The sequence below is a fragment of the Tympanuchus pallidicinctus genome, unplaced genomic scaffold, assembly GCF_026119805.1.
Source record: "Tympanuchus pallidicinctus isolate F22 unplaced genomic scaffold, pur_lepc_1.0 scaffold6, whole genome shotgun sequence".
Classification (NCBI taxonomy): domain Eukaryota; kingdom Metazoa; phylum Chordata; class Aves; order Galliformes; family Phasianidae; genus Tympanuchus; species Tympanuchus pallidicinctus.
In genome coordinates, this window is record NW_026294780.1 from 43,469,835 (window position 1) to 43,497,821 (window position 27,987).

At 42.5% G+C, this 27,987-nt stretch overlaps 2 protein-coding genes across 6 annotated transcripts in view; both read right to left on the reverse strand.

Annotated features, from left to right (window-relative positions):
* The window catches only part of ZC3H13 (zinc finger CCCH-type containing 13), a 44,681-nt gene extending 38,334 nt beyond the window's left edge, over nucleotides 1–6,347 (reverse strand). For 2 of the 5 annotated variants that reach the window (XM_052664524.1, XM_052664522.1), the window contains exon 1: nucleotides 254–3,824. In XM_052664524.1, coding sequence (XP_052520484.1) covers nucleotides 254–370 — 117 coding nt within the window. In that variant the 5' untranslated portion in view covers nucleotides 371–3,824. Of the gene's footprint in view, nucleotides 1–253; nucleotides 3,827–6,168 lie in introns of those variants that run through there. The other 3 variants (XM_052664519.1, XM_052664518.1, XM_052664521.1) reach the window with 3 other exon arrangements.
* Nucleotides 6,348–11,077: 4,730 nt separating this feature from the next.
* CPB2 (carboxypeptidase B2) lies at nucleotides 11,078–27,700 on the reverse strand. Its single transcript, XM_052664596.1, has 11 exons — nucleotides 27,570–27,700; nucleotides 24,178–24,253; nucleotides 19,257–19,381; nucleotides 19,013–19,121; nucleotides 18,364–18,465; nucleotides 17,720–17,824; nucleotides 15,433–15,549; nucleotides 14,377–14,467; nucleotides 13,379–13,581; nucleotides 11,449–11,533; nucleotides 11,078–11,324 (listed from the first exon to the last, which is right to left on the reverse strand). Exons 1-11 carry the CDS (start codon nucleotides 27,638–27,640, stop codon nucleotides 11,140–11,142), a joined length of 1,269 nt encoding a protein of 422 aa, XP_052520556.1. The 5' UTR covers nucleotides 27,641–27,700; the 3' UTR covers nucleotides 11,078–11,139.
* Nucleotides 27,701–27,987: the final 287 nt, after the last annotated feature.

Here is a 27,987-nt window from a genome sequence, read left to right on the forward strand (position 1 = left end):
TTTAAGTTGGTGGAAATAGTATTAAAGAGTACAGTACTATTGCTCTTCTCCAGAAGATGGGACAACACAGGTAATGTGAAAGTTCTAGTACTAGAATTTTGGACACCCATGCGTTAAGGAATTCTTTTCACCTTTACTAACATCTGTGACAGCTGAGTATTTGGCACTTGTGAGCTACTCTTTCCCACCATCTAAATCCTGGAAAAGAAGATGCCGGGGTGGGGAAGAAAAGAAGAATGTTTTCACAACTCACCTCTGCAGTACTTCCAGTGCTGGGTCCAAGCCTTTCAAACACACTGGGTCTTCTGGATGTGCTATCGGATATGGTCTTGGTATTTTCCACTGTGACCTTCCTTCTAATTTTTGACATTTTGTACTACTTCAACCAAAAAAGAAAGCAAAACTGTAAAATCCTTCAGTCTGGGCCTATTGACACTGAACTCACATAAACAAAATAGCATGATACACGTTGCAAGAGTTGCTGCAGAGGTGATGAAGAAATTAAAAAAAAAAAAGTCATAAATGAGTGAAATGTCTTTAATTACAAGGAATGCTTCTGTTTCAAACTAGTCAATAGAACAGCGGTAATGACAAATTTTTACTTTATTTATGAACTGCTTTGGATTCTTCAGCTTCCCTCCAGGAAAGATCATACAGCGTTATTCATTTCGGTAGCAAACAATACACTGCACAGATTCTTGTCATGTACCTTTGTGCAACAGCTCAAGTGACTTCAAGTGAAAAAATCTTTTGACGTTACTTCGCCAGTCTCCCAGAAACAGGTTCTGCCCACTAAAAACTCCCATTTTCAGAAATGCATCTAAAAATGAGAGTTCCATTTCTTCTTTTCCTCTTGTTTTTTTCATTGTTACATATGAGAACCTACTGGAAACCATCCTGAGAGCATCCACACTCTGCATTTATTACTGGTTTGTACTGTACAACTATTTGGGACTGGCTGAGTATTGGAAAAAAAAAACAAACGATGCTGCGATACAATTCTTAAGTTTATAAAGTAGTAACTACTTTTCATTAAAAACAGATTTTGAAGAAAACAGAATGCAAGTTTGACAAATAATAACTCACAACTTATCTTACCTGATAAAGAAAGGAGTTACTGAATACAGAAAACAAAACAGTATAAAAATAAAGCATGATATTGGGCACTTGAGATGGACTGTACAAAAAGGGCAAAATGGGCTCTAACAACTACTGTCCATTTTTTAAGGGCTACCAATCTGCACCAAAAAAAAAAAAACAAACACCCAACAACACATAAAAAACAACCAATTTGAGAAAGCCTGCCAGCTGCAGAACAATTTAAATACCACTCAAAAACCCAACTACTTTACAGCAACTTCCATTCTGGAGCTCAGTAGTCAGTACAGAATGATTAGCCAAGCACTAATCTCCTACCTTTCTGCTCTTATCCTTGGGTTATTCTGTTCAACGCGCGCACAAGTAGCTAATTTCTAACACCCAAACACGAGCCACAAGTGACAGAAAGCTCATTCACACAACCAGAAGAACAGATACCTAATCTAGCCCCCAGCAGGTTGGATTAGTACAAAACATCACCAGTCCGATCAGCATATGCTCCCATAGCATTCAGACTGTAAGCTTCCATTCTACAGCAGAAGGAATTGATGATAACATATGTTTGTATACAAAATATAACACCACTGCAGCCTAAATTTTACAACTGGCACTTTGATAATACCTGTTCTTATTTTCCTTGTACCATGGTGGAAATACATGATCTGAATCCCACTGTAATTCAGTGATGAGACCTCACTTATCGGTCTGACATCGGTGCACTTTCTATGAAGGAAATAGCTTTTAGTGACTGCTTCAGCTCCCTTATACACAACAGAAGGAAGCTAATGCTGTGTACTTGCACTTGAGCCACTCCCCAGCTCAGCTCTACTGACTCCTCCTCCAAGCCATTGGTGATCTGAAGGCCATCTCCCAAGCAAGGTTCAGATAACCAAGCACTCAGAGAGCAAAAGATAACCATGTGGTGTATATACCAGACATTAAAAACAGTGGCTAATATTAATTAGTGCTCTAGAGGATGGAAGCAGACAGTGAAACTGGAGAATTCGCCAGTAGTAGGAAATTATTTGGGTTAGTAAAAATTGTAGAGGAGAAAGATTTCCAGAAAGATCTAATAGAGTTAGAAAATCGAGTAATACAACAACAGATGAAATGCAATTAAATACAATGTAATGCACACAAGAAGAAATGATTTTATCTAAATACTTGATGAGTTCAAATTAGTCCAGTCTTCTGAGAAAAAATAATTAGGAGTCATTGTGGACAGCTCAATGTGCAGCAGTAGTTACAAAGTCTGACAGGATAAATCATTGAAGTTAGAAAGCAAACATCACCCCTAGGCTAGCTGAGCACCATCCTGTTTCAGGACTGTTCCATTCTGTATTTTAGCAAAGAAAAAACAACAAAAACAAACAAACAAAAAAAACCCCACTGAATTTGTAAAGTTCCATGCAGCTATTCTTGAATACAGGATACAAAAATATACTGATGTATGCAAAAGCATTTTTTATTAAGACAATCAGATTCCAAATATTGAGCTCTGTTTAAATGGTCACAGTAAAAAGAGCCATATCTGAAACAAAAAGGGTTAGAAGAACGGCACCAGCAGTGGCAGGGGGTTCAACACATGAAGGACAGATAAAATGAGTGCACCTAATACGTAAGTACAGCACAGCAACATGAGAGCAGGATACAAATACAACATAATTGCAATCATTTTGCCTCCTAACGTGAATATCCTTTTATTCCCAAATAAATCAGAGGCAAAATACACTTTTTTTTTTTTAAAAAAAAAAAGCAAAGAAAACCCAAAATTAACAAACATCACCATGTTACCCTTTTCCCAGCAATTAATGCCTTCTTGGAATTCAACTCTATAGAAAATGATGAGGTCTAGGTCTAAAAGAATAGAAGGAAGGAGGGGAGAATATCACTGTAACCAAATGGATAATTTCATTTCAACTACACACTTCACCAAACTTAGGCCGATACCTATGAGGGAATTAAGAAAACATCATCCAACCCTGAATCTTTTAAGGTTTGAGAAAAGAAAAATACAACAACCAACTGATTTTCAATCAAATAAACACTCGAAACTTGAAAATAAAATACAAGTAGCATCCTGTCAATTCTACCCTTACGCTCTGCTCCACACCCATTGGTTTCCTATTAGAACTATATGATTTCCAAACAGAAGGGCTACTTCATAAGAAATAATTTTAAGCAAATGAAAACAGCATGCTGGGACTGCACAGCACATTGCTTTCTGTATACACAGATAACCTATCACACATTATCTACCACATTCCTGCAGCCAGAACTGCACGGTGAGAATTCCCTTGTCAGAGAACAGAGCGGTGAGACAGGAGGGCAGGGTTAGAGTCCAGGCATGTAATTCAGAGACAAACTGAACAATATCCACACACTGAAAGATGCACATCACGTGTGGGAGGATGTATCTCAGTATACAATCACTCCTGTTCTCAATCCCCCCAAGACCAAGCAAGGCAGAAAAGCAAAAAAATCACTAAAACAATGCTGTACTTGACATTCTAGATGCAAAATGGCAGCTTTACTGACAAGCACAGAAGCATTCCCCTTGGTCACAGACAAGTATTATGAGGGGAAAGGAACAGAAAGCTTAAGTAAAATGTTTCCAGATTCTTCTAACGGCAAATTAATGGATAACTGAGATTAAACACCCAATAATAATTCCCACAGCTTGCTCACTCCTTCACATCCATCTCATGCTGCTTTACCATCACAGCCCTGCTGCCCACCCCGCACTGCTGACCCATCATTTCCCTGACCCATCCAACTCTGCAGCCTGAACTGCCCAGGGGTTCACACAACACTGAGCATCGGTGTGGGCCAAGCCTTAAGCATCCAGATTTCCTGTACTATTCCCTGTATTATTTCAAATAATTATGACAACAATTTAAGTTTCTAAACAGAAATATATCTAACTCTCTATTGCATGGTTAAACCTTCTTAGGGTTTGTGAAGCATCTGCAAATTCTGCAATAGTGTCTTACTATTAACAAATATATTAACTTCCATAACAAAAACACTAAGATACTTATTTAGGAGGATAAAGTTGATCTCTTTAATTCTATACCTAAGGTTTTAACTGTAACAACCACAAATCATTACCTGTCCATATGGGAACAGTATTTGCTGGACTGTTTCATTGTACATTCAGTATAACAACTTGTTCCACCACTGTAACAACTTGTTCACTTATAGATACACCAATGTTATTCTCGAAAGGAGTAACTCCTCCAGAATGTCAGTAACAGATTGTTTCTCACTATCTGAAATGTAATTTGGAGTGAAATATACATTTATAAAGTAACATCCTACACCTAAATGTAGCTGGATTTGAGTATATCTATAGGGCAATAAGTAAGTAACTGAAATCACTGAAGTGTTATACGATTGACACAATATTCCGCAACATTCTGCTTACTATCAGCACTCCTACCTTTGGAAGTCTTAATACTTTCACTTAATACTTCTCTTCAATAGAAGTATGATGTTACACAAAGTCATAACAAGTGAAAAACATCTGAAATGTGCTTTTTTCCTGTTAGAAAACCCTAATCCAGTCCTCTGCAAACATCAATCCTGGTTCTACAAGTAAAGTAGTAACTGAGAAATAACACAGCACAAACAAAGTTCACAACAACTCTAAGGAGATGAAGTCTCCTTTAAAGTCCAAGCCATTGGTATCAAGTATGGCAACATCCACGCATGCATACGTGCACACCACGCACAGCCTAAATATCATCAACACCCTACCTGTGAAGCAGTAAATAACACCTATTCAAAGTAACAATCAAATTTTAGAAATTAAAATCTAATATAACTTAAGACACAAACTGATTGCAATACTCCAGGATAAATTAAATCATTGACAACCAAGACTTAATAGAAGCTTAAAAAGAGGAAGGTGCCAGGGCTCCTCTCCATTTTTCCAAATGAAGAGGTTTGAGCTGAAAGGCTTTAGCTTCTAATCACAACATTCACATTTCCACAGCACAGTGCTAATCAAATAGTGACACCTGAATAATTTCCATATTTTCATTACCTAAGAATACTGCTAAAAACAGTAAAACATGTAGTTAACCAATTTTCAAGATTCCTATACTTGTTGGGATGGGACATCTATGCGATGCCAGCCTAGCAGCTTTCAATTTTAACTAAGAAGCCTGTCTGATAGAAATTATTCCAAGTTTATTTCTACAGCCATACGGTGTTAACCCATCTGAAGCTATCACTAATTTAACATAGGACGTTTCTCCATTAGGGATGACAGACAACTGCCTTCTCACCGACATAAAAACATGATTAGCTTTCTACATCTGAACAGATAAACGAATAACAAGGCCTGAGGATGCCAACAGAAGATACGCAGTACTCCATACCTCACCTACTCCTCCTACTAGAAGATGTTCCAGCAGATCAAGAGGCAGTCCACACAGACTGGTGAGGACAGACCTAAGCTCGCTCAGCCTTCTAGGTGATCTGAGAGATTCCTTCCAAGCTAAGCCGTTCTACGACTCTGTGGCATGATACCAAGCGTGCTGGATGCCCACTACCTGCAAGCTGACAGCCACGTTAACACGTGGCACACTGCCTCACCTCAGCTAACCAGCTGAGCAGCGGACAGGCAGCAGCACAGTGAACCCCACAGCGAGGCCGTGCCTCCCTCCCGATCTACTACTGGCAGAGAGGAGAGAGGAAATGGGGGTTCTGGGGCGGGGATGCAGTGCAGAGGCGAAGCGAAGGGGGGAGGGGGAGCAGACCGCCCCACAGGGCGCCCTATGCTGAAGGGGGGAGGAGGGGAGGGCGGTTAGTGCGTAGACTCCAGGCAACCGGCAACCTGACAAAGCGGAAACTCCCTCACGGTTAGAGCGGGAGAAGGGGCCCACTGACGGCAAGGACAAAAGGAGCCACACAAACAGCCCGCAGACGAGAACGCGGAAGGCCCCGGCGGGCCGCCTGCCGAGCGGCTCCCTCACCTCCTCCTTTCCCCCCTCCCTTTTTCCTTTCTCTCCCCTCTCTCTCCCTCCCGGTCCTCCCGCGCCCCGGCTGCTCCGCCGCACTCACCTGCTCCTTCCGCTGCCGCGCCGCTCCCCGCCGCCTCCTCCGCCGCCGCCCGGGGCGGAGAGGGTGGGAGGGGGTGAGGGGGGAGTCCGTCCTCCCGGGCCTGAGCGCGGAGCGACGCGGAGAGGAAGGCGGGGAGCGCCGCCGCTCCCGCAGCCCCACGGCGCCGCCGCTACCGCTCCCGCCCTGCCCCGCGCCACGGGGCCGCGCTGCGCCCGGCTGCGCTGCCCTCCCGGCGGCCCCTGCGCCGCCCGGCGGCGGTGGTGGCGTCGGAGGGGGCGGGAGAGAGAGCGGAAGTGGCGGCGCCGCCATGATGAGGTGGGGCGGGGTTGGATGGTTGCTGAACTCTGAGCTCGAAGCAGGTGGTCTGTAAGGTCTTTTACAACCGGAGTCGCTCTGTGGTGCAGCCCAGCTGTCTCATCCAAGTCAACTTGAGCAGGCTTTCTGCTGTGCTGTATATCCAGCGTGGCTTTTTGCTGTGTCTTGGACTGCAAGAATGCTTGTCTGCTGGATAAATAATCATGGCCAGCTAATGGTAGCAGAGCAGCCCGTGGGCAGCTCTACTCAGTATCAGCAGTGAGGCCATCATCACCTTGCCTTTATCTAAAGGTGAGAAGGTCCCGTGTGAATGTCCTTTCTGTTTGATAGTAAATCACAGAATGGCCAGGATTGGAAGGGACCTAAAGGATCATGAATCTCCAACCCCCCTGCCACATGCAGGGCCACCAGCCTCCACATTTAATACTAGACCATGTGATGAATAGAGTTGTTTTCTTGTAAGAAAATCCAGTAATAGCTCAAATGGCCAAAATGGAGGAATCTTGTAGAATCATAGAACTGTCAGAACTGTGGAAAGGACACTTAAAGGCCATCTGATTCAACTCCCCTGCAGTGAACAGTGATGCCTGCAGTGCAGTCAGGTGCTTGCAGCCCCTCCAGCCTGACCTTGGGTGTTTCCAGAGATGAGGACATCCACCACCTCCTTGGGCAACCTGTGTCTCACCACCCTGATTGTAAAAAGCTTTTTCTTATATCCAGTCTAAATTAGTTTGAAACCATTTCCTCTTGTCCTGTCAAAACAAACCCTGCTAAAAGGCTCTGTCCCCTTCTTTCTTACAGCCTCTCTTTAGATACTGAAAGGCCTCTTTCAGGTCTCCCTGGAATAGAATCACAGAATCATAGAATCACAAGGTTCGAAACAACCTGTAAGATCATCTAGTCCAACTGTCTTCTCATTACCATTGCTACCACAAACTAAACCAAATCTTGTAGCTCCTCATCCAGAGGTCTCTTGAACACTGCTAGGGACGGCGCCTCCACCACCTCCCTGGGCAGCCTGACTACTCATCGAGAGAAAAAAGTTCTCCCTTATGTCTAATCTAAACTTCCTCTGATACAACTGCAGCCATTTCCCCGGGTCCTGTTTGTTGCCTGAGAGAAGAGGCCATACCCCTCCTTGGCACAACCTCCCTTCAGGCATTTGTAGAGTGCAATGAGGTCTCCCCTGAGCCTCCTCTTCTCTAGACTGAACAACCCAGCTCCCTCAGCCACTCCTCATAAGGCCTGTGCTGCAGACCCCTCATCTGCTTTGTCGCCCTTCTTTGAACCCACTCCAGGGCCTCAATGTCTTTCTTGCAGTGAGGGGGGCAAAATTGAACACAGTACTTGAGGTGCGGCTTCACCAGAGCTGAGTACAGGGAGATGTCACCTCCCTGCTCCTGCTGGCCATGTTATTTCTAATGCAGGCCAGGATACCGTTGGCCCTCTTGGCCACTTGGGCACACTGCTGGCTCATGTTCAGCTGAGCAACAACAACACCCCCAGGTCCATTTCCTCTTTACAGTCATCCAGCCACTCATCCCCAAGTCTGTAGCGCTACATGGGGTTGTTGTGCAGAAAGTGCAGGACCCAACACTTGGCGTTGTTGAACCTCATCCCATTCACCTCAGCCCAGCGATCCAGCTTATCTAGATCACAGAATCACAGAATCACAGAATCACAGAATCACCCAGGTTGGAAGGGACCTCAAGGATCATGTAGTTCCAACCCCCCTGCCTAGCAGGGCCACCAAACGTACACATTCAGATCAGGTTGCCCAGGACCCCGTCCAACCTGGCCTTGAACACGTCCAAGGACGGGGCATCCACAACCTCCCTGGGCAGCCTGTTCCAGGGCCTAACCACTCTCCTTGTGAAGAACTTCCCCCTAACATCCAACCTCAATCTTTCCTCCTTCAACTTGGATCCATTTCCCCTAGTCCTGCTGTTGTCAGCCCTTTTGAAGAGTTTACTCCCCTCCTGGGTGTAGGTTCCCTTCAGGTATTGATAGGCTGCAATGAGGTCACCCCGCAGCCTTCTCTTCTCCAGGCTGAACAAGCCCAACTCACTCAGTCTGTCCTCATAGGGGAGGTGCTCCAGCCCCCGATCATCTTAGTCGCCCTCCTCTGGACCCTTTCCAAAATCTCCATGTCTTTCTTGTACTGAGGGCTCCACACCTGGACACAGTACTCCAGGTGGGGCCTCACAAGAGCCGAGTAGAGAGGGACAATCACCTCCCTCTCCCTGCTGACCACCCCTCTCCTGATGGAGCCCAGGATCCCATTTGCCTTTCGAGCTGCCAGAGCGCACTGCTGGCTCATGTTCAGTCTCTCGTCCATCAGGACCCCCAGGTCCTTCTCTGCCGAGCTGCTCTCAAGGCCCACTCCTCCCAGCCTGTACGGGTGCCTGGGGTTCTTCCGGCCCAAATGCAAAACCTTGCACTTTGCCGTGTTGAACCTCATTAGGTTCACCCGAGCCCAGCCCTCCAGCCTGTCGAGGTCCCTCTGAATGGCATCCCTTCCTTCCACCGTATGAACCGCACCACTCAGCTTGGTGTCGTCAGCAAACTTGCTGAGGGTGCACTCAGTTCCCTCATCGATGTCATTAATAAAGATGTTAAAGAGCACCGGTCCCAAGATAGACCCTTGGGGGACACCACTTGTTACCGGCCTCCACCTGGACATAGAGCCATTGACCACCACCCTCTGTCTGCGGCCTTTCAACCAATTGCTTATCCATCGGGTCGTCCACCCATCAAATTCACTTCCCTCCAATTTGGAGATGAGGATGTGGTGGGGGACCATGTCAAAGGCCTTGCTCAGGTCCAGGTAAATGACATCGGTCGCCTTCCCTTCGTCCACCAATGCCGTCACTCCATCATAGAAGGCCACAAGATTAGTTAGGCATGACCTTCCCTTGGTGAAGCCGTGCTGGCTGTCTCGGATCACATGCTCATTCTTTATGTGATCGAGCATGTTGTCCAGGAGGATCTGTTCCATGATCTTCCCAGGCACGGAGGTGAGACTCACCGGCCTATAGTTCCCCGGGTCCTCCCTGCTCCCCTTCTTGTATATGGGAGTGACGTGACCACAGGTCACCAGCTGGACTTCATTCACCACTACCCGCTGAGCACGGCCCTCTACCCTGTTCCTTACCCAAAGAAGGGTATGCCTGTCCAGACCACGGGCAGCCAGTTTCCCCAGGAGAACACTGTGAGAAACTGTGTCAAAGGCTTTGCTGAAGTCTAAGTAGACTACATCAACAGCCCTTCCCTCATCTACCAGACTGGTCACCCAGTCATAGAAGGAGATGAGGTTGGACCTGCCTTTCATGAACCATGCTGGCTGGCCTGATCCCCTGGATGCCACACACGTGCCGTGTGATCTCACCCAAGATGATTTGCTCCATAACTTTCCCTGGTACTGAGGTCAGGCTGACAGTCCTGTAGTTTCCCAGATCCTCCTGATGGCCCTTCTTGTAGATGGGAGTCACATCAGTGAGCCTCCAGTCCTCTGGGACCTCTCCAGATAAACAGGAGCGCAGGTAGATGGCCGAGAGTGGCTTAGCAATCACCCCTACCAGCTCCCTCAGCAACCTAGGATGGAGCCCATCCTGTCCCATGGACTTGTGACAGTCCAGATGGAGGAGGAGTCTTCTCTCTGGAGCCTTCTCCATGCTGAACAGCCCCAGCTCTCTCAGCCTGTTCTCATAGGAGAGATGTTCCATCCCTTGGATCACTTTTATGGCCATGCTCTGGATGGACTCCGACATCTCCTATACTGAGGACTCCACATCTGGACGCAATACTCCAGGTGAGGCCTCACCAGCACAGAGCAGAGGGGCAAGATCACCTCCCTTGCCCTGCTGACCACACTTTTTTTTTGATGTGTTTGGTTTTCTGAGCTGCAAGGATACATCGCTGGTTATGTCCGGTTTTCCATCCACCAGTATCCTTAGGTCTTTTTTGTCAGGGCTGTTCTCTGTCCTAATATCCCCCAGCTTGTACTCACAGTGGAGGTTGCCATGACCCAGTTACAAGCCCTTGCACTTGGCTTTGTTGAACCTCATGAAGTTCACCTGAGCCCACTGCTCTATCCTGTCTAGATCTCTCTGGATGGCAATCCATCCTTTGTTGTGTTGACCACACCGCGCAGCTCGGTGTCATCAGCAGGCTTGCTGAGTGTGCAGTTGATCCCACTGAGGGTTCCCATTGTTCCCACTCAGTCCCCTCATCTTTTATAGATGAGGTCTGCCCTGCATTCTTTGTGTAGATCAGAGATCCCTACTACACCGGGGCTTTCCACAATCTAAAAGGATGTAAGACTATCTATACTGTTTTCCCTTTAGATCCAGTAAATAACATTTTAATTGATACCTTACAAACTCTGTATGCCTTTTGTACTGGGATTGTAACAAACTTGCACCAGAGACTTTTGTTGCTATCTGTTTTGCTGTCCTTATAGGAGCTGCATTGATCTACTGTTGTAAACATAGGTACTTAAGTATGGCTAGAAAAGTTTGAGATATTCTAAAATGAAGTGTAAGTTATCGTTTTGTTTCTTTACACATATAAAATAAATGTAGTGAAGCAGCAATTTTTGTAAGTATTATTTGAGCTAGCTAAATATAGTCATGCTGGAATAAATTATATTTAGTGTTACAAATTTTTAAGAACATGCTGAGCAATCTCTTTGACAGCAGAAAGTGCTTCTATGCAAGTTGGCCTAATTTGCGCAGAAGGAAGCAAAAATCCATAAGTTCCTGTGTCCCGAAGCTCAATGGTGAAAGAATATTTAATGCCAAGATCATAAGCCCAGTCATCTGAACCTCCAGGAGCTAAATCTGTATAATGAAAGGAAAAGGAGATAAGTTACCTGAAAACAGATCTTTCTGTTCAGAAGCTGTTTCCTGTTGCTAACGAGCATATGCTATCATGCTTATTGTTGTAATAAAAAATAATACTTACAAATTGTTTGTGCACCGGGACCAAGTTTATAAATTTTCTTTGTTGTTCTCCTTATAGCATTCGCTGCTTTCTTTGCCAGACTTTCCTGAAATCAACAAAGCATTATTAGCTTTCTAGCCTTGTGGTAATAGATAATATGTGTTCAGTTAGGATTTATTTACAACATGCTGTGAATCTCATATTAGTTAAATAGGCATATAAAAGTCTCCAGAGAATCCATAGAATGTCGTAAAAATTTTCAGCATAAGCCTGTGCTCAAATTACATTCCTACTGTAGATAAAAGCATACCTGGGACCTTGCCACCCACTTTTGGCAGCAAATAATTGCCAGAATATTTATTCCCACTTGTATCATATTTTTCCTTTTCCACGGTGGTATTTAAGTCACTTGATTCATTTAGTGTTGACAAGAACAGCAACAAATGATTGCATTCACAAAGTCCTGCACATAAGCTACATAGAAGACTACATGCCCAGAATTAGTGCATCTCTTTCTGCTTTACAGTCACAATGCATTTTTTAATGTAGGTGTATGAAACAGTTTGTTTCAGTAAATTAAACAGTAACAAGACAGCGTAAGAATATGTGTTATCTGGGAATAGTTTGTTCTTAGTCTGTATTTACATTGCTGGATTTTTTTCCTTCCTCCTGAATACACTTGGCAGTAGTCAATGGAAACACAACGTTGGACTGTCTGGGGCTTTGTCAAAATGGGATGTTTCCATTGAATTTATTGTGTGCTTTTTACAGTCCTCTTATCCATGGAACATGAAGCTTAAAAAGTTATATATATGTTAAGTGTCACGGGTGATGCATATGGTTAAAAATGACAATAGTAATTGGATCACCACCAGTGTGTGCAAATGTCAGTCCTGTATCTCTATAGCCTCTTACTCTCTGTCCCTGTGTAAGGGCTTGTGGAATATATGAAATGACATGTGTACCTTAGGCATGTGCTTTCTTGCCATGTGACAAATCCCAAAGCCTGAAAATCTGATTTCTGGTCCCCTTTACACCATTTCTGGTCTATTTTTAGTGCTATACAGGAGCCCTTGTTTCAAATAAAAATGCATGTTGCCTCAGCACTTGGAGCCTAGGACCACTGCAAGAAACCTAAGAAGTGTGAGAGGAGGAATTCTTTTCTCTGGGGGACTTGATGTCTTTAGATAAAAGAATATTTCTAAGCTGTCTATGTATATCTATGTCTTCATTATTCTGTTTAATTTCATTTTAGCCTGGGTATCCTTTCCAGATCCAGGAAACCTGAAGTTTTCTGCTCAATGAGGAAAAGTGCTGGCTCCTCTTTTTTTTTTTTTTTTTTTTTTGCTGGCTCTCGCTGTCTTTTAGGAGAATCCTTACCATGTGGTTTGGTGGCTCAGGAATTTAAAATTCTGCCTATGCAGGACAAGGTTTCCATCCTACCTTTAAAACCATTTTAAATAAATAACTCTAGCAAACAGCCTTTAATAAAAGCAGTGAGTATTCACCAGATCACCTCATTGCATAGGAGTGTGAAGTGTATTTTTCAGAATTACATGCCCAAGTGCTTTCATAGAGCATAGTCATATGTGATTACATACATGCAAACCATGTAATTTAATCACAAATTTACAAAACTGTCCTTTCAAGGAGTTCAGAACCTGTCACTCTGTTCTTTTTTTTCCTTTTCATCAGCTTCAAAGTACCAGAGATTGATGATGTGCTAACAATATGGAATAAGTATTTTAATTTTTCCAGTCTTCAAAAGTAGCTGGCTGCTTTGCTCAGTGATAGACCAGCCCAGAAACCCTATAAGTTCTTAAGGATGGCAGAAAAATGCTCATTTCCCAATTCTCAATCTTCATAACATTGTGATTTCCTCATGACAGTCCTAACCAAACAGGGTGAGAAGTTCTGAAATAAATCCGAAACTTCAGGAAGGGGGATTTACCAGCTCATCGTGGTCTTTGCTTTTATCCATTGTGTAAGAATATGGAAACAGTACCATCTGGGAGTAAGAGTGCATTGTTATGTATGCTTTAATGATATCTTTGTGATCTCTGATAAAGCGAGCCACAGCTTTCACTTCGGGTTCAGATTCTGGATAGGGTCCACAGTACGTCTCATAGCACTCATTGGGAGATGCTCCTTTACCTGTAACAAAAGAGCGTGCAGGCCAAATAAAAAGTTCGTAGTTCATAGAACAGCCTGGGTTGAAAAGGACCACAATGCTCATCTAGTTTCAACCTCCTGCTATGTGCAGGTTGAACCACCAGACCAGGCTGCCCAGAGCCACATCCAGCCTGGCCTTGAATGCCTCCAGGGATGGGGCATCCACAGCCTCCTTGGGCAACCTGTTCCAGTGCATCACCACCCTCTGTGTGAAAAACTTCCTCCTAATGTCTAACCTAAACCTCCCCTGTCTCAGTTTGAAATTATTCCCCCTTGTCCTATCACTATCCACCCTTGTAAACAGACATTTAATAATGTTTTAAGATAAGCTGTTCTGCAGAATATTAAAAACCTACCAAGTCCTTGTTGTTAAGTATAATGATATAGCTTTGACGACAAATGCTGAGAGCCAAGAAATCTTGGTTAGTCAAGCATTACTGAAGGACCGAGGTGACCCATTTTATATAATGCAGGTGGTTCAGTAAATAAGCTTTGAGTGACATAGTGAGAACCACCTCTTCCCTCTGTCCTCCTTTCCCACCATAGCCTGCACTGCTTGTGTTGTAATATGAAAACTACCAAATTGATGGGTTGATGGCTGGACTAGATGATTTTAGTGGTCTCTTCCAGCCTTATACTCTATGGTTCTGTAAAAGGAACTGTACATCAGTTTGTAAATGTTATTTAGGTGTGTTTGTCTTTTTGTGAAAACTTCTTCAAAATTACAAAATCTGTAGGCTAAAACTGAGGCACAACAGAAAGGAGGTGAGCTCATACCACACCAGCGTGCATCAAAATTCCTGTTCATGTCAGTACCAATGCAGCCACTGCTACTGTGCGATGAGCGGCTCTTTCTCCACAGTCGATTCTGTGTTAAGAGACAAATAAATCACATTCAGGGAAAACAGCTGGCAAAAATGGGGGCAGCATCTCACTTAGCTAAGAGTGATGACTTCCCACTGTATCTCTACAGCAGCCACGTGGCAATGAAGGGATGAGAGACCGAGGAAGATTATAAAACCACAATCTGGTTGCCAGTAAGGCCTTATGATAAAAGGTGGTGTCACATAAGATGAGAATTAGTCACGTCTGCCCTGATTTCAATGGATTGAGACTGTAGGAGAAGGGGAGAAGTCGCAGTGTTTAGCCAGGTATGAGTTTACAAGCGCAAGTCCAATCTTTCTGTACAGTAGTAGCAGCATGTGTAATTTTGGAAATTTGGTGTGCATCTGTTAACATGTGTATGTGGAGTTATCCAAACAGATGGCAAATTATATTGAAGATCAAAAGAGTGAAATAACATTTTTTTTTAAAAAAATTGTTTGTGTGGAATCTAAAAAATAAAAAAACAATGACAAATCTCAATGACTTAGTGTTTCTAACCAATAAATAGAATACTGGACTGAAGATTTCTGTTGTACCCTATTGCATCTGAAACAAAAAAGCTCTCCGAGAAACAAACTATTGCACAGGAGAAAGGAGTGAACTACTGGCTGTGGTCTCTGATGCAGCATGCTATTCAGCTTGTGCTGGATTAGCAGCCTTGCAAAGGCATTGCCTGACATATGGAAGCTTTAAAATCCCAAGATAAAATTCATTTGTTTCCAGATGCATTTCCAGCAGCTTGGAAGATGCAAAGGTACTATGATTCAAACGTCACTTAGTTTCAAGATTTGTTGTGGTTTACATAAGGCAGAGATGCAGAAATTCCAAGCACAGATGAAGAATCTGGGGCATGTAATTCTAGGATGGAAATTGTGCCCTAAACACACGGTGATAGTTCCTATAAACAGCGTGTCAGTGTGATGCAGATGTCAGAAAATCTTTACATACAGAGGGTTTGCTCCAGGTGTACTCATAGCCATCCACATTCATCACGGGCATGACGTAGAAATCAAAGTGCTCCAGAAGAGTTGTCATGACCCGATCTCTCTCGCGCAAATGGATTGTCTATAAAACAGAGAAAGATCTTACTAAAAGCATTCATAATGATGGCTTTTTTACCTTCCTAGGAAGGCACCTGAAAATAACAGCAATTATCACACCAGTCATTTACACTGTAGTCTTTTATTATTTACAGGTGGTGATGAGATAGAGTTGAAGCCTATTAGTAGGAAGGTTTGAGCATTCGCTGCTTGTATAAATAATAAGAACACTCCTTCCCTCTCAGAATACCACAAAGGTAGCAAAAAAAAAATAAAGCAAGAAGAAAAATAACAAAAAGCATTTCAAGTGGCTGCTATACATAACATTATTTCCACTGGCTTCATTATGAGTTTGATGCACTTGTATGCAGGGAGCAAGCTACATTGCTAGTTTTTCTTTCCAGCATATTTTGAAGTCTTTGCTTTGGTAATACCTTAATCTGGTTGGTTGTCCACCTTCCAGCCATGAATTTTAATCTGGATAAGTGAGGTTTTTTTAACTATTGGAATAGATTAAATCTTTATCATATGTATATATTTATATTTCTTTATACCTTACTTAAAGCACATGCTTTCATTTTAAAGCCTTCCCTATTTTCCTCAGGCAATGGACTTTCTGTGACTCAAATGAGAAATGTTAGTCTTTCTACAGTCTAACAACAAAATTAAACGATAAAGAATGGAAACATTATAAAGAATGTCTATTATTTGCAGTAGAGAACTAGTATTTGCAAATAGAGAACTACTGATTGTAATGTGTGTGCAGATGCGTATTAATGTCAAGTTTTAAAATGATACTTCATGAAGTGATGTAGAAATAAAATTTGAATTTAAAGCATGTTGATCAGATCAAGGGGATGGAGAAGCTAAATGTCCAACTTGTTAATTCTGAATAATGCTGCAGGGACGTGTGAGGAGCAAACTGACAGCATAGCTGGTAATTATTTGGAGCAGCGTGAAAAGGGCAGACACGTTTCTCTCTAAGGGAACCTTGAAGGCTGGGATTATGAGCGGGTCACAAGGTACATTCAGCTATGCCCATCCCTAACTCCTGCAATCTCCTTTAAAATGTTGTTGTCACTGAGGTTTTACTGTTGTGACTAAGAACAGAAATAAGCACATTTCTTTCTATTATTATCATTATCATTATTTAATTCCATCATGGACAAACCATAATTCGTATTTTAAGGACTCATCTTTGCTATTACTCTGACTACTGGTGATGATGAAATCTCAATCTCATTTAATCTATATTGATTGTGAACCTTGCTTTTATAAAAAATAACAATAAATAATATTTCAGAACATTAAGTGAGCAACCTGAGCAACTTTGTCTTGGACGGAAGGGTTTAGAAGACTTTTTCTTAGACCATACAAAGAAATGGGCCATCACTTCAGCATCACAAGTTGAGATGCCTCAAATTCAAAAATTAAGATCCGAAGTGCAAACCATGGATCTGGTGTCTTTTGGCATACATTTGTTCAGTGTTCCGAGCAGTGTAGATATTAAAGATATCAAAGATTAGATGTGACTGTTGGTTGGGCTCTGCAAGTGAGGGCTGGTCTTGCTAAGCCCACAGTGTAGGGTCATCCCATCACGAATGGGCGCTATGCATGTGGCTAAGGGTTGTTGTTCATATTCTGAAATGACAGTGTTCCTTCAGAAGAAGGTGGCTTGTGTGGCCTCTTTCTCTGAATGAAGCAAATCCAGAAGAAACCTGTGTGCATATAGAAAAGGCCTACTCCATCCCTGACCATTCCACAGCTGTAAAAATCTGTTGAATTTGGTCCACATATTTCAACAGTCATACCTTAGAATCTATCTGAACTGTTTTGCATTTGATCCGTATGTCTTTCCCTCACACATACATACCTCCATCTACTGATATACACATCACAGAATCACAGAATCACAGAACGGCCAGGGTTGGAAGGGACCTCAAGGATCATGAATCTCCAACCCCCCTGCCACATGCAGGGCCAACAACCTCCACGTTTAATGCTAAACCACATACATATACAAACACGTTCACTGATACATGTGTATCTTAGGCATAAAATCGATATTGGTGCTGTGAAAGTAAATGGATTAAGATGTTACAGAACTTAAAGCGCAAACAGAAAGAGAAGGTGATTGGCATAAACTTTTTTTTTCTTTGCTCTGAAAATGGTAACCAGGTATAAAGTCTACTCACGTGGCCTATGAACCACAGGCAGAAAGCAGGAGAAATCCATTCTCTAGCATGGATGCCACAGTCAATCCATATAGCACTTTTGGGGTTCTCCTGCCTTTTAGAAAGCTGACAAAAGAGAAATTGTATAATGAAGCACATAGAAGTAGAAGTGAAAAGGGTAACCAAGATGGAAAAAGAAGCTTCTGTCTTATAGGTAGTGCTTAAATTGCTCCTAGACCAGGACACTGCTCTCATGTATGTTCACATATGGGCAGAGGGCCATATTCAGGTTGTCTACAGCAAGCTTCTGATGTAGACACAAAACAGCACCAGGCCCTCATGCCAGGAGATCAGATCATCAGCTAGGCAGGACAATAGATCATTTTGGTTTTATAGTCACATAGGAAGATAATCCACTGTGCCAATATTTCATGCCTTTGGATGATGGCCTAGATGTGGTACCTTCTTTGTGACCTCGCATGTCCAAATGCCTTTGTCTAGCATAATGGCACCTTATCTGAAGAACCTAGCAGACTTCTAAGGCAAACATTTACACATTGTTGAAATGTGCATTTAAGTATAGGTTTAAGAAAATGTTATGGCCAAAACCCATCACTTTCTTACATTAGTACCTGGTAAGATTTCTCAGTAGGACAGAACTGTACCTTCAAGACGTAAAGTGGTCGTTTTTCATATGATGATCCAATATAAATTTTCTCAAGTAGGTCAGAATGGAGTCTCACAGTTTCTTCCATCCAATTATAGATCTGCAAAGATGAGGTGGAACAAGCAGTAAATGGATCTTTTCCATTTTGTTTTCCTTCATTCCTGAAAGTTGACTTGACCTGAATTCATTCTTCCTCCCCAAATCCTGCCTGTTCAGCTGATTGGAAAGAGAAGCTAGCAGTTCAGACCACTGACCTCTTGCCAACTGACCACTCCTGAAACTAACAGTGAGATGTGATCACAACACAGTCTAAGCATAGCCCTAACACTCCTCTTCAGTTTTATTTGGTTAAAACATTATTCAGTTCATGTTTCAAATGTTTAAATATGTGGTACTTTGCTGCTGCATTTTGCTTCTGAGTAGGCTGCATTTGAGTGGTGTTTGAACTAATGCATGTATAATAGATTTTGTCTGGTGCTTTGTTCCTTCTTTATGTAGGCATCACAATAATTACAGTTCTCAGTGGCTGAGCAATGCAATGATCATTATTTACCTGTTGATGATTCCTTTCCCTGTCTTCTGTCTTAACCATGAGACAAATTGCACCCCCTAAATGAATCTACAGGGATTACACGACAGTATCTTACTTCTGTCATGGAATGGTAGTTTTCATAATATGATGAAGAACTGCGTGGGTTGACTGTGTCATTGAGTGTCTGTTTTTCAATAAGTCCTTGAACATCTCCCATCAAAACTCTGGGGAAAAAAAAAAAAAAAAAGAGCAAAGAAAAAGCACAACTTCCTGATAAAAACAACAACAACAACAACAAAACCCAACAGTGTTTCTAAACAAGTGCATTGAAACATTATTAACAAGAAATAATTACATACTTGTGTGGGATGGTCAGTTGCCTTAAACCAGCTTTTATTCTGTTTGTACTGGATGCATTGACATAGAAATGGACTTCTTGGTCCTTCTGGATGTTTTCAACCACAACAGGTTGCCAGAGAATGACCTGCAAAGTTTCCAGGAACATTTTATCTTTCTTTCTTTTTTTTCTTTTTTTTTAACAAAGAAAAAAAATACTAACATTTAGTAAGTATTTTGAAAATAATTGAAGCATATGTTTTCAATTTAAGAGACCGCTTACAAAAAGCAGTTTAATGTGTGTTGTGTTATAGAGTTCTGTTACTGCTGGAAATGAAATGTGTGTATTTAAGGAATTTTTATAATGACTTGTGCACATAAATTCGTAAATCAAGAGCAAAGACAGGAATATAACCTTTACTGAGATAGCATTTCTAGGAGAATAGATATGTTTAGCCCATTATTATGTTACACATTTTCAAGTCTGCTGAGAGTTATTTTCCCTGAGGGTATTTGGAGAATTAATGAAGATCAGACCAGTCTTTGTAGTTATTGTGTTCACTGATTACTTTGATCAGGGAGGAAATAAATGCCAGAAGCGGTTTGAGTATAAGTCAAGATGAAGCAGCAATACAGAGATTAGAAACTGGAAGAAAATAAGAAAATGAGATTCTTCTTGGCAAAATTAAATCTTATACAATAATAAAATCAGAAGCCAACATATTAAATAAGAGAATGAAACTTTAGAAGAAGTAATAGCAAAAGATCTAGGAGTGACAGCAAACAGAAAGTTATGCATGAATTTACAATGTGAATTTGCAGTGTGAAAAAGATCACCATCATTCTTGGACGTGTTTTTAAAGAGATGCAGCCTGGAGTCACTAGACAGCAGGGTTCATTTCATTCCTTTCAATTGCACCAATAATATTATGTTCCACTTAGGGCACTATGTTTCCAGGCCTATGTCAGCTGTCAACTGTTTACCTCACTCATTTCTCAGACAGAACCTATCTGCAAATGCATATAGAAAACTCTTCCAAGTTTTCAATCAAGATTTTGGAGCAATAAATTGTTTAACAGTTGTGCCCCAGGTATATGACTGCTGCATGCCATATGCATGTCACCAACTCCAGAGCCATCTCAGACATTACTGGCAGGGAAGTGGCAGCATCATATAGCTCAGCATTACTTGGAGAAAACATCCAAGAAGCAAGAGTGATGCTTAGCTCACCAGCACCAATTTCCCCGTGGCCTGGACTGTCATGACATTCATGTTCAAGAATACCAGTTCAGATTCAGTTTCTTACTGATAATTCTTTGAACTGAGAATGAGGATAACTAAGGAACTTAAGACTGACATAGCTGAGGTAACAGAGGAAAGTTTACATAATGCATATGATAATTAGTTTCTTTAACCATCATCAGCAAAGGTCAATACTTCCCCCAGGGCAGCTACCAAAGACTCCGTTCAAGTGTTCCTGCATCTGGGTCATCTGATGAAAGCTACAAGCAGCCTGTGAGCTGTATGATTCTTTGCGTAAGATGATCATTTTCATTTTCAGTTGCTTCTTTTGTTTTTTTTTTTTTTTGCCATACTGTAATCATTTTGATTTGTTGGGAGGTACTGTTTGTATCTTCCTTCTCCCCCTCCATCTCCCTACTACATTTTCTTTTTCTCTTTTCTCTTTTTCTCTTTTCCTTTTCCTTTCATTCTCGCTTTCCTTTTCATAGGATCATAGAATGGTTTGGATTGGAAGGGACATTTAAGATCACGTAGTTCCAACTCTCTGCTGTAGGGACACCTCCCACTAGACCAGGTTGCTCAAAGCTCCATCCATCCTGGCCTTGAATGTCTCCACAACCTCTCTGGGCAACCTGTTCCAGTGTCTCACCATCCTCACAGTAAAGAATTTCTTCCTAATATCTAATCGAAATCTACCCTCTTCCAGTTTAAAGCCATTTCCCCTTGTCCTGTCACTACATGCCCTGATAAAAAGTCCCTCCTCAGCTTTTCTGTATGCCCCCATCAGGTACTGGAAGGCTGCTATAGGGTCTCCTCAGAGTCTTCACCAGGCTGAAGAGCCCCATCTCTCAGCCTGTGCCTGTAGGAGTGATGCTCCACCCCTCTGATCATCTTCATGGCCCTCCTCTGTACCCACTCCAACAGTTCAATGGGCCGCAGAACTGGACTCAGTACTACAGGTGGGGTCTCACAAGAACAGAGTAGAGGGAGGCAGTCACCTCACTTGCCCCGCTGGTCATGCTTAGTATTGGCCTTCTGACCTGCAAGCACACATTGCCAGATCACGTCCAGCTTTTCAATCAATTGATACTCCCAAATCCTTCTCCTCCAGGCTACTCTCAAGCCATTCTCCACCTATCTTTATTTGTGCTTGGGATTGCCCTGATCCAGGTGTAGAACCTTGCACTGGCCTTGTTGAAGTTCATGAGGTTGGCATGGGCCCACCTCTCAAGCCTGTCCAGGTCCCTCTGGATGGCATCCCTTTCCTCTAGCATGTCAACCACTCAGCTTGGTGTCATCTGCAAACTTGCACTTGATCCCTCTGTCCATATCACCTACAAAGATGTTAAATAGCACTGGTCTCAATACCAATCTCTGAGGAATGCCACTTGTCACTAATCTCCACTGGGGAATGAGCAGTTGACCACAACTCTCTGAGACCATCCAGCCAGTTCCTTATCCAGTCAGTTGTCCATCCATCAAATCCATTTTTATCCAATTTGCCAACTAGGATGTCATGTGGGACAATGTCAAATGCTTTGCACAAGTCCAGCTACATTATGTCAGTTGCTCTTCCTTTATCCACTGATGCTGGAACTCCATCATTATAGGCCACCGAGTTTATCAGGCATAGATTGCCCTTGGTGAAGCCATGTTGGTTACCACCAATCATCTCATCTTTATTTTCTTTGTGCCTTAGTAGGGCCTTCAGGAGGATCTGCTCCATGATCTTGCCAGGCATAGAGATGAAACTGACTGGCCTGTAGTTTCATGGATCTTCTTTTTTTCCATTCTTGAAATTGAGGGTTATGTTTCCCCTTTTCTAGTCAGTGGGAGTTTTACCAGACTTCCATGACCTTTCAAATATGATGAATAGCAGCTTGGCAACTTCATCTGCCAGTTCCCTTACAACGTGTGGATGGATCTCATTGGGTCCTATGGACTTTTGCACCTTCAGGTTCTTTAGGTGGTGTTGAACTTGATCTTCACTTACAGTAGGCAGATCTTTCTTCTCTCAGTTCTTATCTTTGTTTCCTGCAAGTTGGGTGGTGTGGCTAGAGCCCTTGCTGGTGAAAACTTTGGCAGAGAAGTCATTGAGTACTTCAGCTTTCCCCATATCCTTTGTAACCAGGTCTCTCATTTTCTTCCAGAGAGGGCCTGCATCTTCCCTGGCCTTCCTTTTATCACTGATAAACCTGTAGAATTTCTGCTTGTTCCCCTTCATGTTCATGTCTAAATTTAATACTGTCTGGGTTTAGGTTTTCCTAACCTGATCACTGGCTGCTTAGACAACTTCTTTGTAGTCCTTCCAGGTAACCCATTCCTGCCTCCACTCCCTGTCAGTTTTCTTTTTGTGACAAGGTAAGTCCAGGAGCTCCTTGTTGATCCACAGAAGCCTCCTGGCATTCTTGCCCACCTTCTTCTTTCTTGGGATGCACTGCTTCTGATCTTGGAGGAGATAGTCCTTGAATACTGGACCAACTTTCTTGGCCCCCTCTTCCTTCCAGGGCTTTATCCCATGTCACCTTGCCAAGCAATTCCCGGAAGAGTTTGGAGTCTGCTCTCCTGAAGTTCAGAATAGAAAGCTTGCTGAGCACCCTCTTTGACACCCTAAGGATCTTTAACTCCATTTTGTGGTCACTGCAGCCAAGGCTGCCCTTGAACTGGGTGAGGACGAAGTCCAGCATAGCACCTTTTCTCATGGGTTCCTGCACCATGTGGAAGAGGAAAATATCGTCAACATATTTCAAGAACCTCTTTGACTGCTGATGCTCTGTTGTGTTGTCCCTCCTAAAGATATCAGGATGGCTGAAATCCTCCATGAGGACCATGTTTTGTGACTGTGTTTCCCTTTCCCTTTCCCTTCCCCTTTCCCTTTTCCTTTCCCTCTCCTTTAGCTTTTTCCTTTCCCTTTTATCTTTCCCTTTCCCTCTCTCTTCTTGGCTTCTTGAAGCTCTTGTACAGAAGAAAGTGAAGAATGACAGAATTGAGGAAAAGATGGAGGAGGGGAGATCTATTTTGTTATAACAAAAGGGATGAATATGTGAGTTGACCCGTGGAGGTGGAAAAGAGCAAAGTGGTATGAAGGTTTGTGTGAACTGAAGGGTAGGATGCTAGAAGGGACAGCAGAGGACTGGTAGTCACTGGAGTGGACATAGAATGAATAAGAAATAGGAAAAACAGGAAAAGACGGGATATGGGCAGTGTCAAAAACTCTCAATCATCTGAGACACATCCTAAAATTATGTTGGTTGAAGGAAACATTACACCTTTTGTTATAAGGTGTTGGCTGTTGGCTTTAAACTATGAGGATATGATTGGGGAAATGCTTTTGAAAAGGAAGAGATAGCTCATTTTAATTGAATACTCTTACTCAGTGAAAGACTGAAATAATAAAAATGTATTGCTTAACAGACTTATAATGTGAATAAGATGCTGCTTAAAGAAAACTACCTCTTTATATTGTAGATTTGTCTTCAAAGCTGTGCAAGTCACATAGGTCAAGATTGAACTAATGTGCCGATGTCTCTGAGCAAATGTTTTCTATTTATTTTTTGTTGCTGCTTTACCAGTTTTGCAGTGCCTTAGTACACAAAATCAATTGCAGAAATCTGAGCTGATATAATACACTGTCATAACATTATGAAGCAATCAGTACAGTTTGTGGTAGAGAGACCAGACAGACACTGGGAAACACTCACCTCGGTGGTGTTCAGTAAATTCTGAAGGTCTTCAGCCTGTTTGTCTGTTTTTGGAAAAGCCCACAAAACTTCATCTCTGAAGAAAACAAAGGTATTTAGGTGAAGTACAAGCACGTGAAACTAGAGCAAAGCTAGGGAAGTAGACTTGGTCTTTCTCATCTTCCATGACTTGTATGCCATGAACTCGAAGAAACTTAAATAGTGAAAGTGCTGAGCCCCATTCCAGCCTCTAGTTCTGCAAGTCAGTTGTATATATGCAAGAGCTGAGTGGCCAGTGCAAGATTTTGGCAGCCAGCACCTACTGCAGACTCTGGCATTGCTTCTAGAACCTGGCACCAGAACTGGAGCTCACAGCCCTTGCTAAACTGGAGTGCAGTAGCACTGGTGTAAAACCAGCCTGAACTGGGAAGATGATCTTTGTGTCTTCAGTTCTTCAGTCTTCACCATTGTTCAGCAGAGACATGGGCCACCCTGCTGGGGTGTAAAAGTCCAACATGACATTTTGTAGATGTGAAGAGGGCAGTGCCATCATGATTGCTACTCCAGTTCAGTTTTCCTAATTTAAGTTCTCTCCCTGTGCATGTTACCCATGGTCTCAGGTGCTCTGTACCACTGACCTCGCTCTTTGCTTAGGAATTTACATTCCCCCTTCTACTTAACACATATGATCCAGACACACAGTAGAGACAGGTAGCTCTTCCCTTCTACCCCATTCCTGACCCCACCATTGCTGGCAGAAGAGAAATTTGTGCACAGGTTGGCCAGAACCAGAGAAGAGCTCTTCATCCCGTTGCTAGTCCAGAGTAGTCAACATGTAAGCAAACACTTTGCAAGTGGGAGGGAAGAAGTACTTCATCTCTTTAAAGAGATCTCTGTCATCTGAATGCTACCTTAAGAAAAATGCCAGTTTGTATGATAAATCCAGCCCTGATCTTCAGCACTCTGCAGGACATGTAGTTCAAAATTGCATTGTGATGTGAATAAAACAAAATAATTCAGGTGAACAGGGTAAGGAGGAGGAGACTCAGGGTAACTTTGGGCCCTTATTTTCGTTTTTTTGGGCTGGATGACTCTCATCCTTTCAGTCCTATGAAACTGGTGGCAGTGCATAAAGGAAGCCCTATGTGCACACAAGCCCTAGCTGGAAAAAAAAAAAAAAAAAAAAAAAAAGAGCAGACAGAGCTCTCAAAGCAAGCACTTTCAAGCTGCGTAACACGATTGTCACAACTCATTGTTGTGACTGATTTCAAGCCAAGACCTGACAGCATCTGGCAACCAGGTGATTCATCTTCTCTACTTCTAGCTGGGCTCCGCACAATCACTGCTGTTTCTCATGCAGAACCAACAATATGCCAGCCTTTTTTCTGCCTCAGCCATCATTTGACACAGCATCCAAAGGCAATCAGAGATAGGCAGAGGTGGCACTTCAACTATTTCATTAAACAAGTGTACACCAAACTTTGTGTTTAGGGTTATCTTAAAAGCAAATTTGTTTTCTGGGAGGGACTTTTCTCAGGGTAGGGAGAGGGATGTGGTTTTGTGTTACAATTCCCACTCTCCCTGTCCTCCCTCTCACTGATGTGCTCTAGTACCAGTGACTCCACTGTGCCAGCTTCTGCTCACAGCTCCCAGCATTTTCAAAACACCACCTCTGTTGTGCCTCTGTACTCAGCACTGGTGAGGCTGCATCTTGAATGCTGTGTTCAGTTTTGGGCCTCTCACTACAAGAAAGACATTGAGGCTCTGGAGTGCATCCAGAGAAAAGCAATGAAGTGGAGGGACCTGGAGCACAAGCCTTATGGGGAGTGGCTGAGGAAACTGGGATTGTTTGGTCTGGAGAAGAGGATGCTCAGGGGAGACCTCATTGCTCCCTACAACTACCTGAAGGGAGATTGTGCCAAGGTGGAGGTGGGCCTTTTCTCCTTCATAACTAGCAATAGGACTAGAGGGAATGGCCACATGTTGCTGCAAGGGAGATTCAGGTTGGATGCTAGGAAAAATTTCATCTCTGAAAGAGTGGTCAGGCACTGGAATGGGCTGCTCAGGGAGTTGGTCGAGGCGCCATCCCTGGAGGTGTTCAATAAACATTTAGATGTGGTACTAAGGGACATGGTTTAGTGGGGAGATACTGCACTGATAGGTGGACAGTTGGACTGGATGATCTTGATGTCTTTTTCCAACCTTGATGTTTCTGTGATTCTGTACTTTTCTTGGAGATCCAGATTCAATAATCACACCATAAACTTTAATACTTGACCATTAATTCCTCCAGCACTGGTGGTCAAGTAAAAGTAAAAAGTCAAATAAAATATATCAACTTTAAAATATTGCTAGTTTAGCCATTTTCATAACTGGAGGTGAGAGGGCTTCATACTCTTCTGTATGGGTCAGGAATTCAGTGTTTTATTTACATGTTTAATAAATGAGCCTCCAAGCACCATAGAGCAGTGTTGCTCCACTGAATTCACCTAGAAGTTTATTTAATTCATCTCTTATCTTAACCTCTCCACCTCCATAGCAATCCACAACAAAATAATACTGCAACACAAAACAGAGAGAAATGGTCCTGCTTTTAAGGCACAGTCTCAAGAGAGACACTGACTTGGGGTACAGTCGCAGAAGGGCTGTGAGTTCTTATTTGTGTAAACATTTGGGTTCTGAGAGCACGCTGTGTTTAATCACAACTCCTATAGGTTGTTCAGCTTGTTTAAAATCACCACTTATCTTTCTGGTTCTACCTATTAAGACACTGCAGGATTTAAACCACCTGCCCGTATAGAAAATAAAAGCACTTTGGCTGTCTTCATCTCTGACATATGCTCTCATGTCTTAACAAACTATTTGGTTTCAGGGCATTTTGGAAGTTTATCGATAGGAGCCAATAAGCTGCTTCTGAAACACTGTACAGATACAAAATGGTTATTCAAAAATGATTTATAACTGGAGAAACAGTCATAAAAACTGCTTTAGAAAGAAAACAGATTGTTAGCACTTTCTGAAATGGTTTCTCTTTCTACCTCAAGAAGTAATTCATTTAAGGCCTTGTTTTAAGGCAAACAAAACAAATTATTTTTTCCCATTAAGTTTCAAATGCCCTTTATTGGCATTCAAAAGCACTGAATGAACTGAATTGATTTGCACTTAGACTGGAAAGAATAGTTTTAATATGATTAAAAACATAGGATTTATGGATGCAAAGAAGACTTGGAATAATTTCATTTCCTCCACCATCTATATATTAAATTGAACCACAGATCCAATTACATGAGCAATAAATAAATGTCAGCGTTTGCCAAATGTTTTCTTATGCAAGTTGGAACTACTGTGCCTCAATATTTTCCCTGTCCCACTCATCACACACTAAGAACCCAGCAGCCACAGCAGGTATTTACCTTGGAAGTGTGAAGGCATGCTTCTCTTGAATCCGGATAAATAGAGTAAAAAAGAGCAAGTACATCATCATCTTCACAGCATCTACAATGAAACCCAATTCCGTTGGAAAGCCAAGGGTTTTGGACCCATATTATTGATTTCAAAAATGTTATTTGAAGAGTGGTTAAAATTTAATGCTGTCTCTCACTCAACCCCAACCTCCTGGTAGCTAAGTCAATATGACAGAACTCCCTGGGCAAGCTGTGCTCGTATTGAGGTCACCCTGCACAGGAAGGATAAGGTACATTTTGGGCATTTTCATGTTGATGAGTCACTTTGTCATCTGAGCCTTTGTTTTATTTCACTGTGGCTTCATTTCATTGTGGCTACAAGCCACAGACATAAGGAAGAACACCAAGCACGATGTTTTTGTGTTCC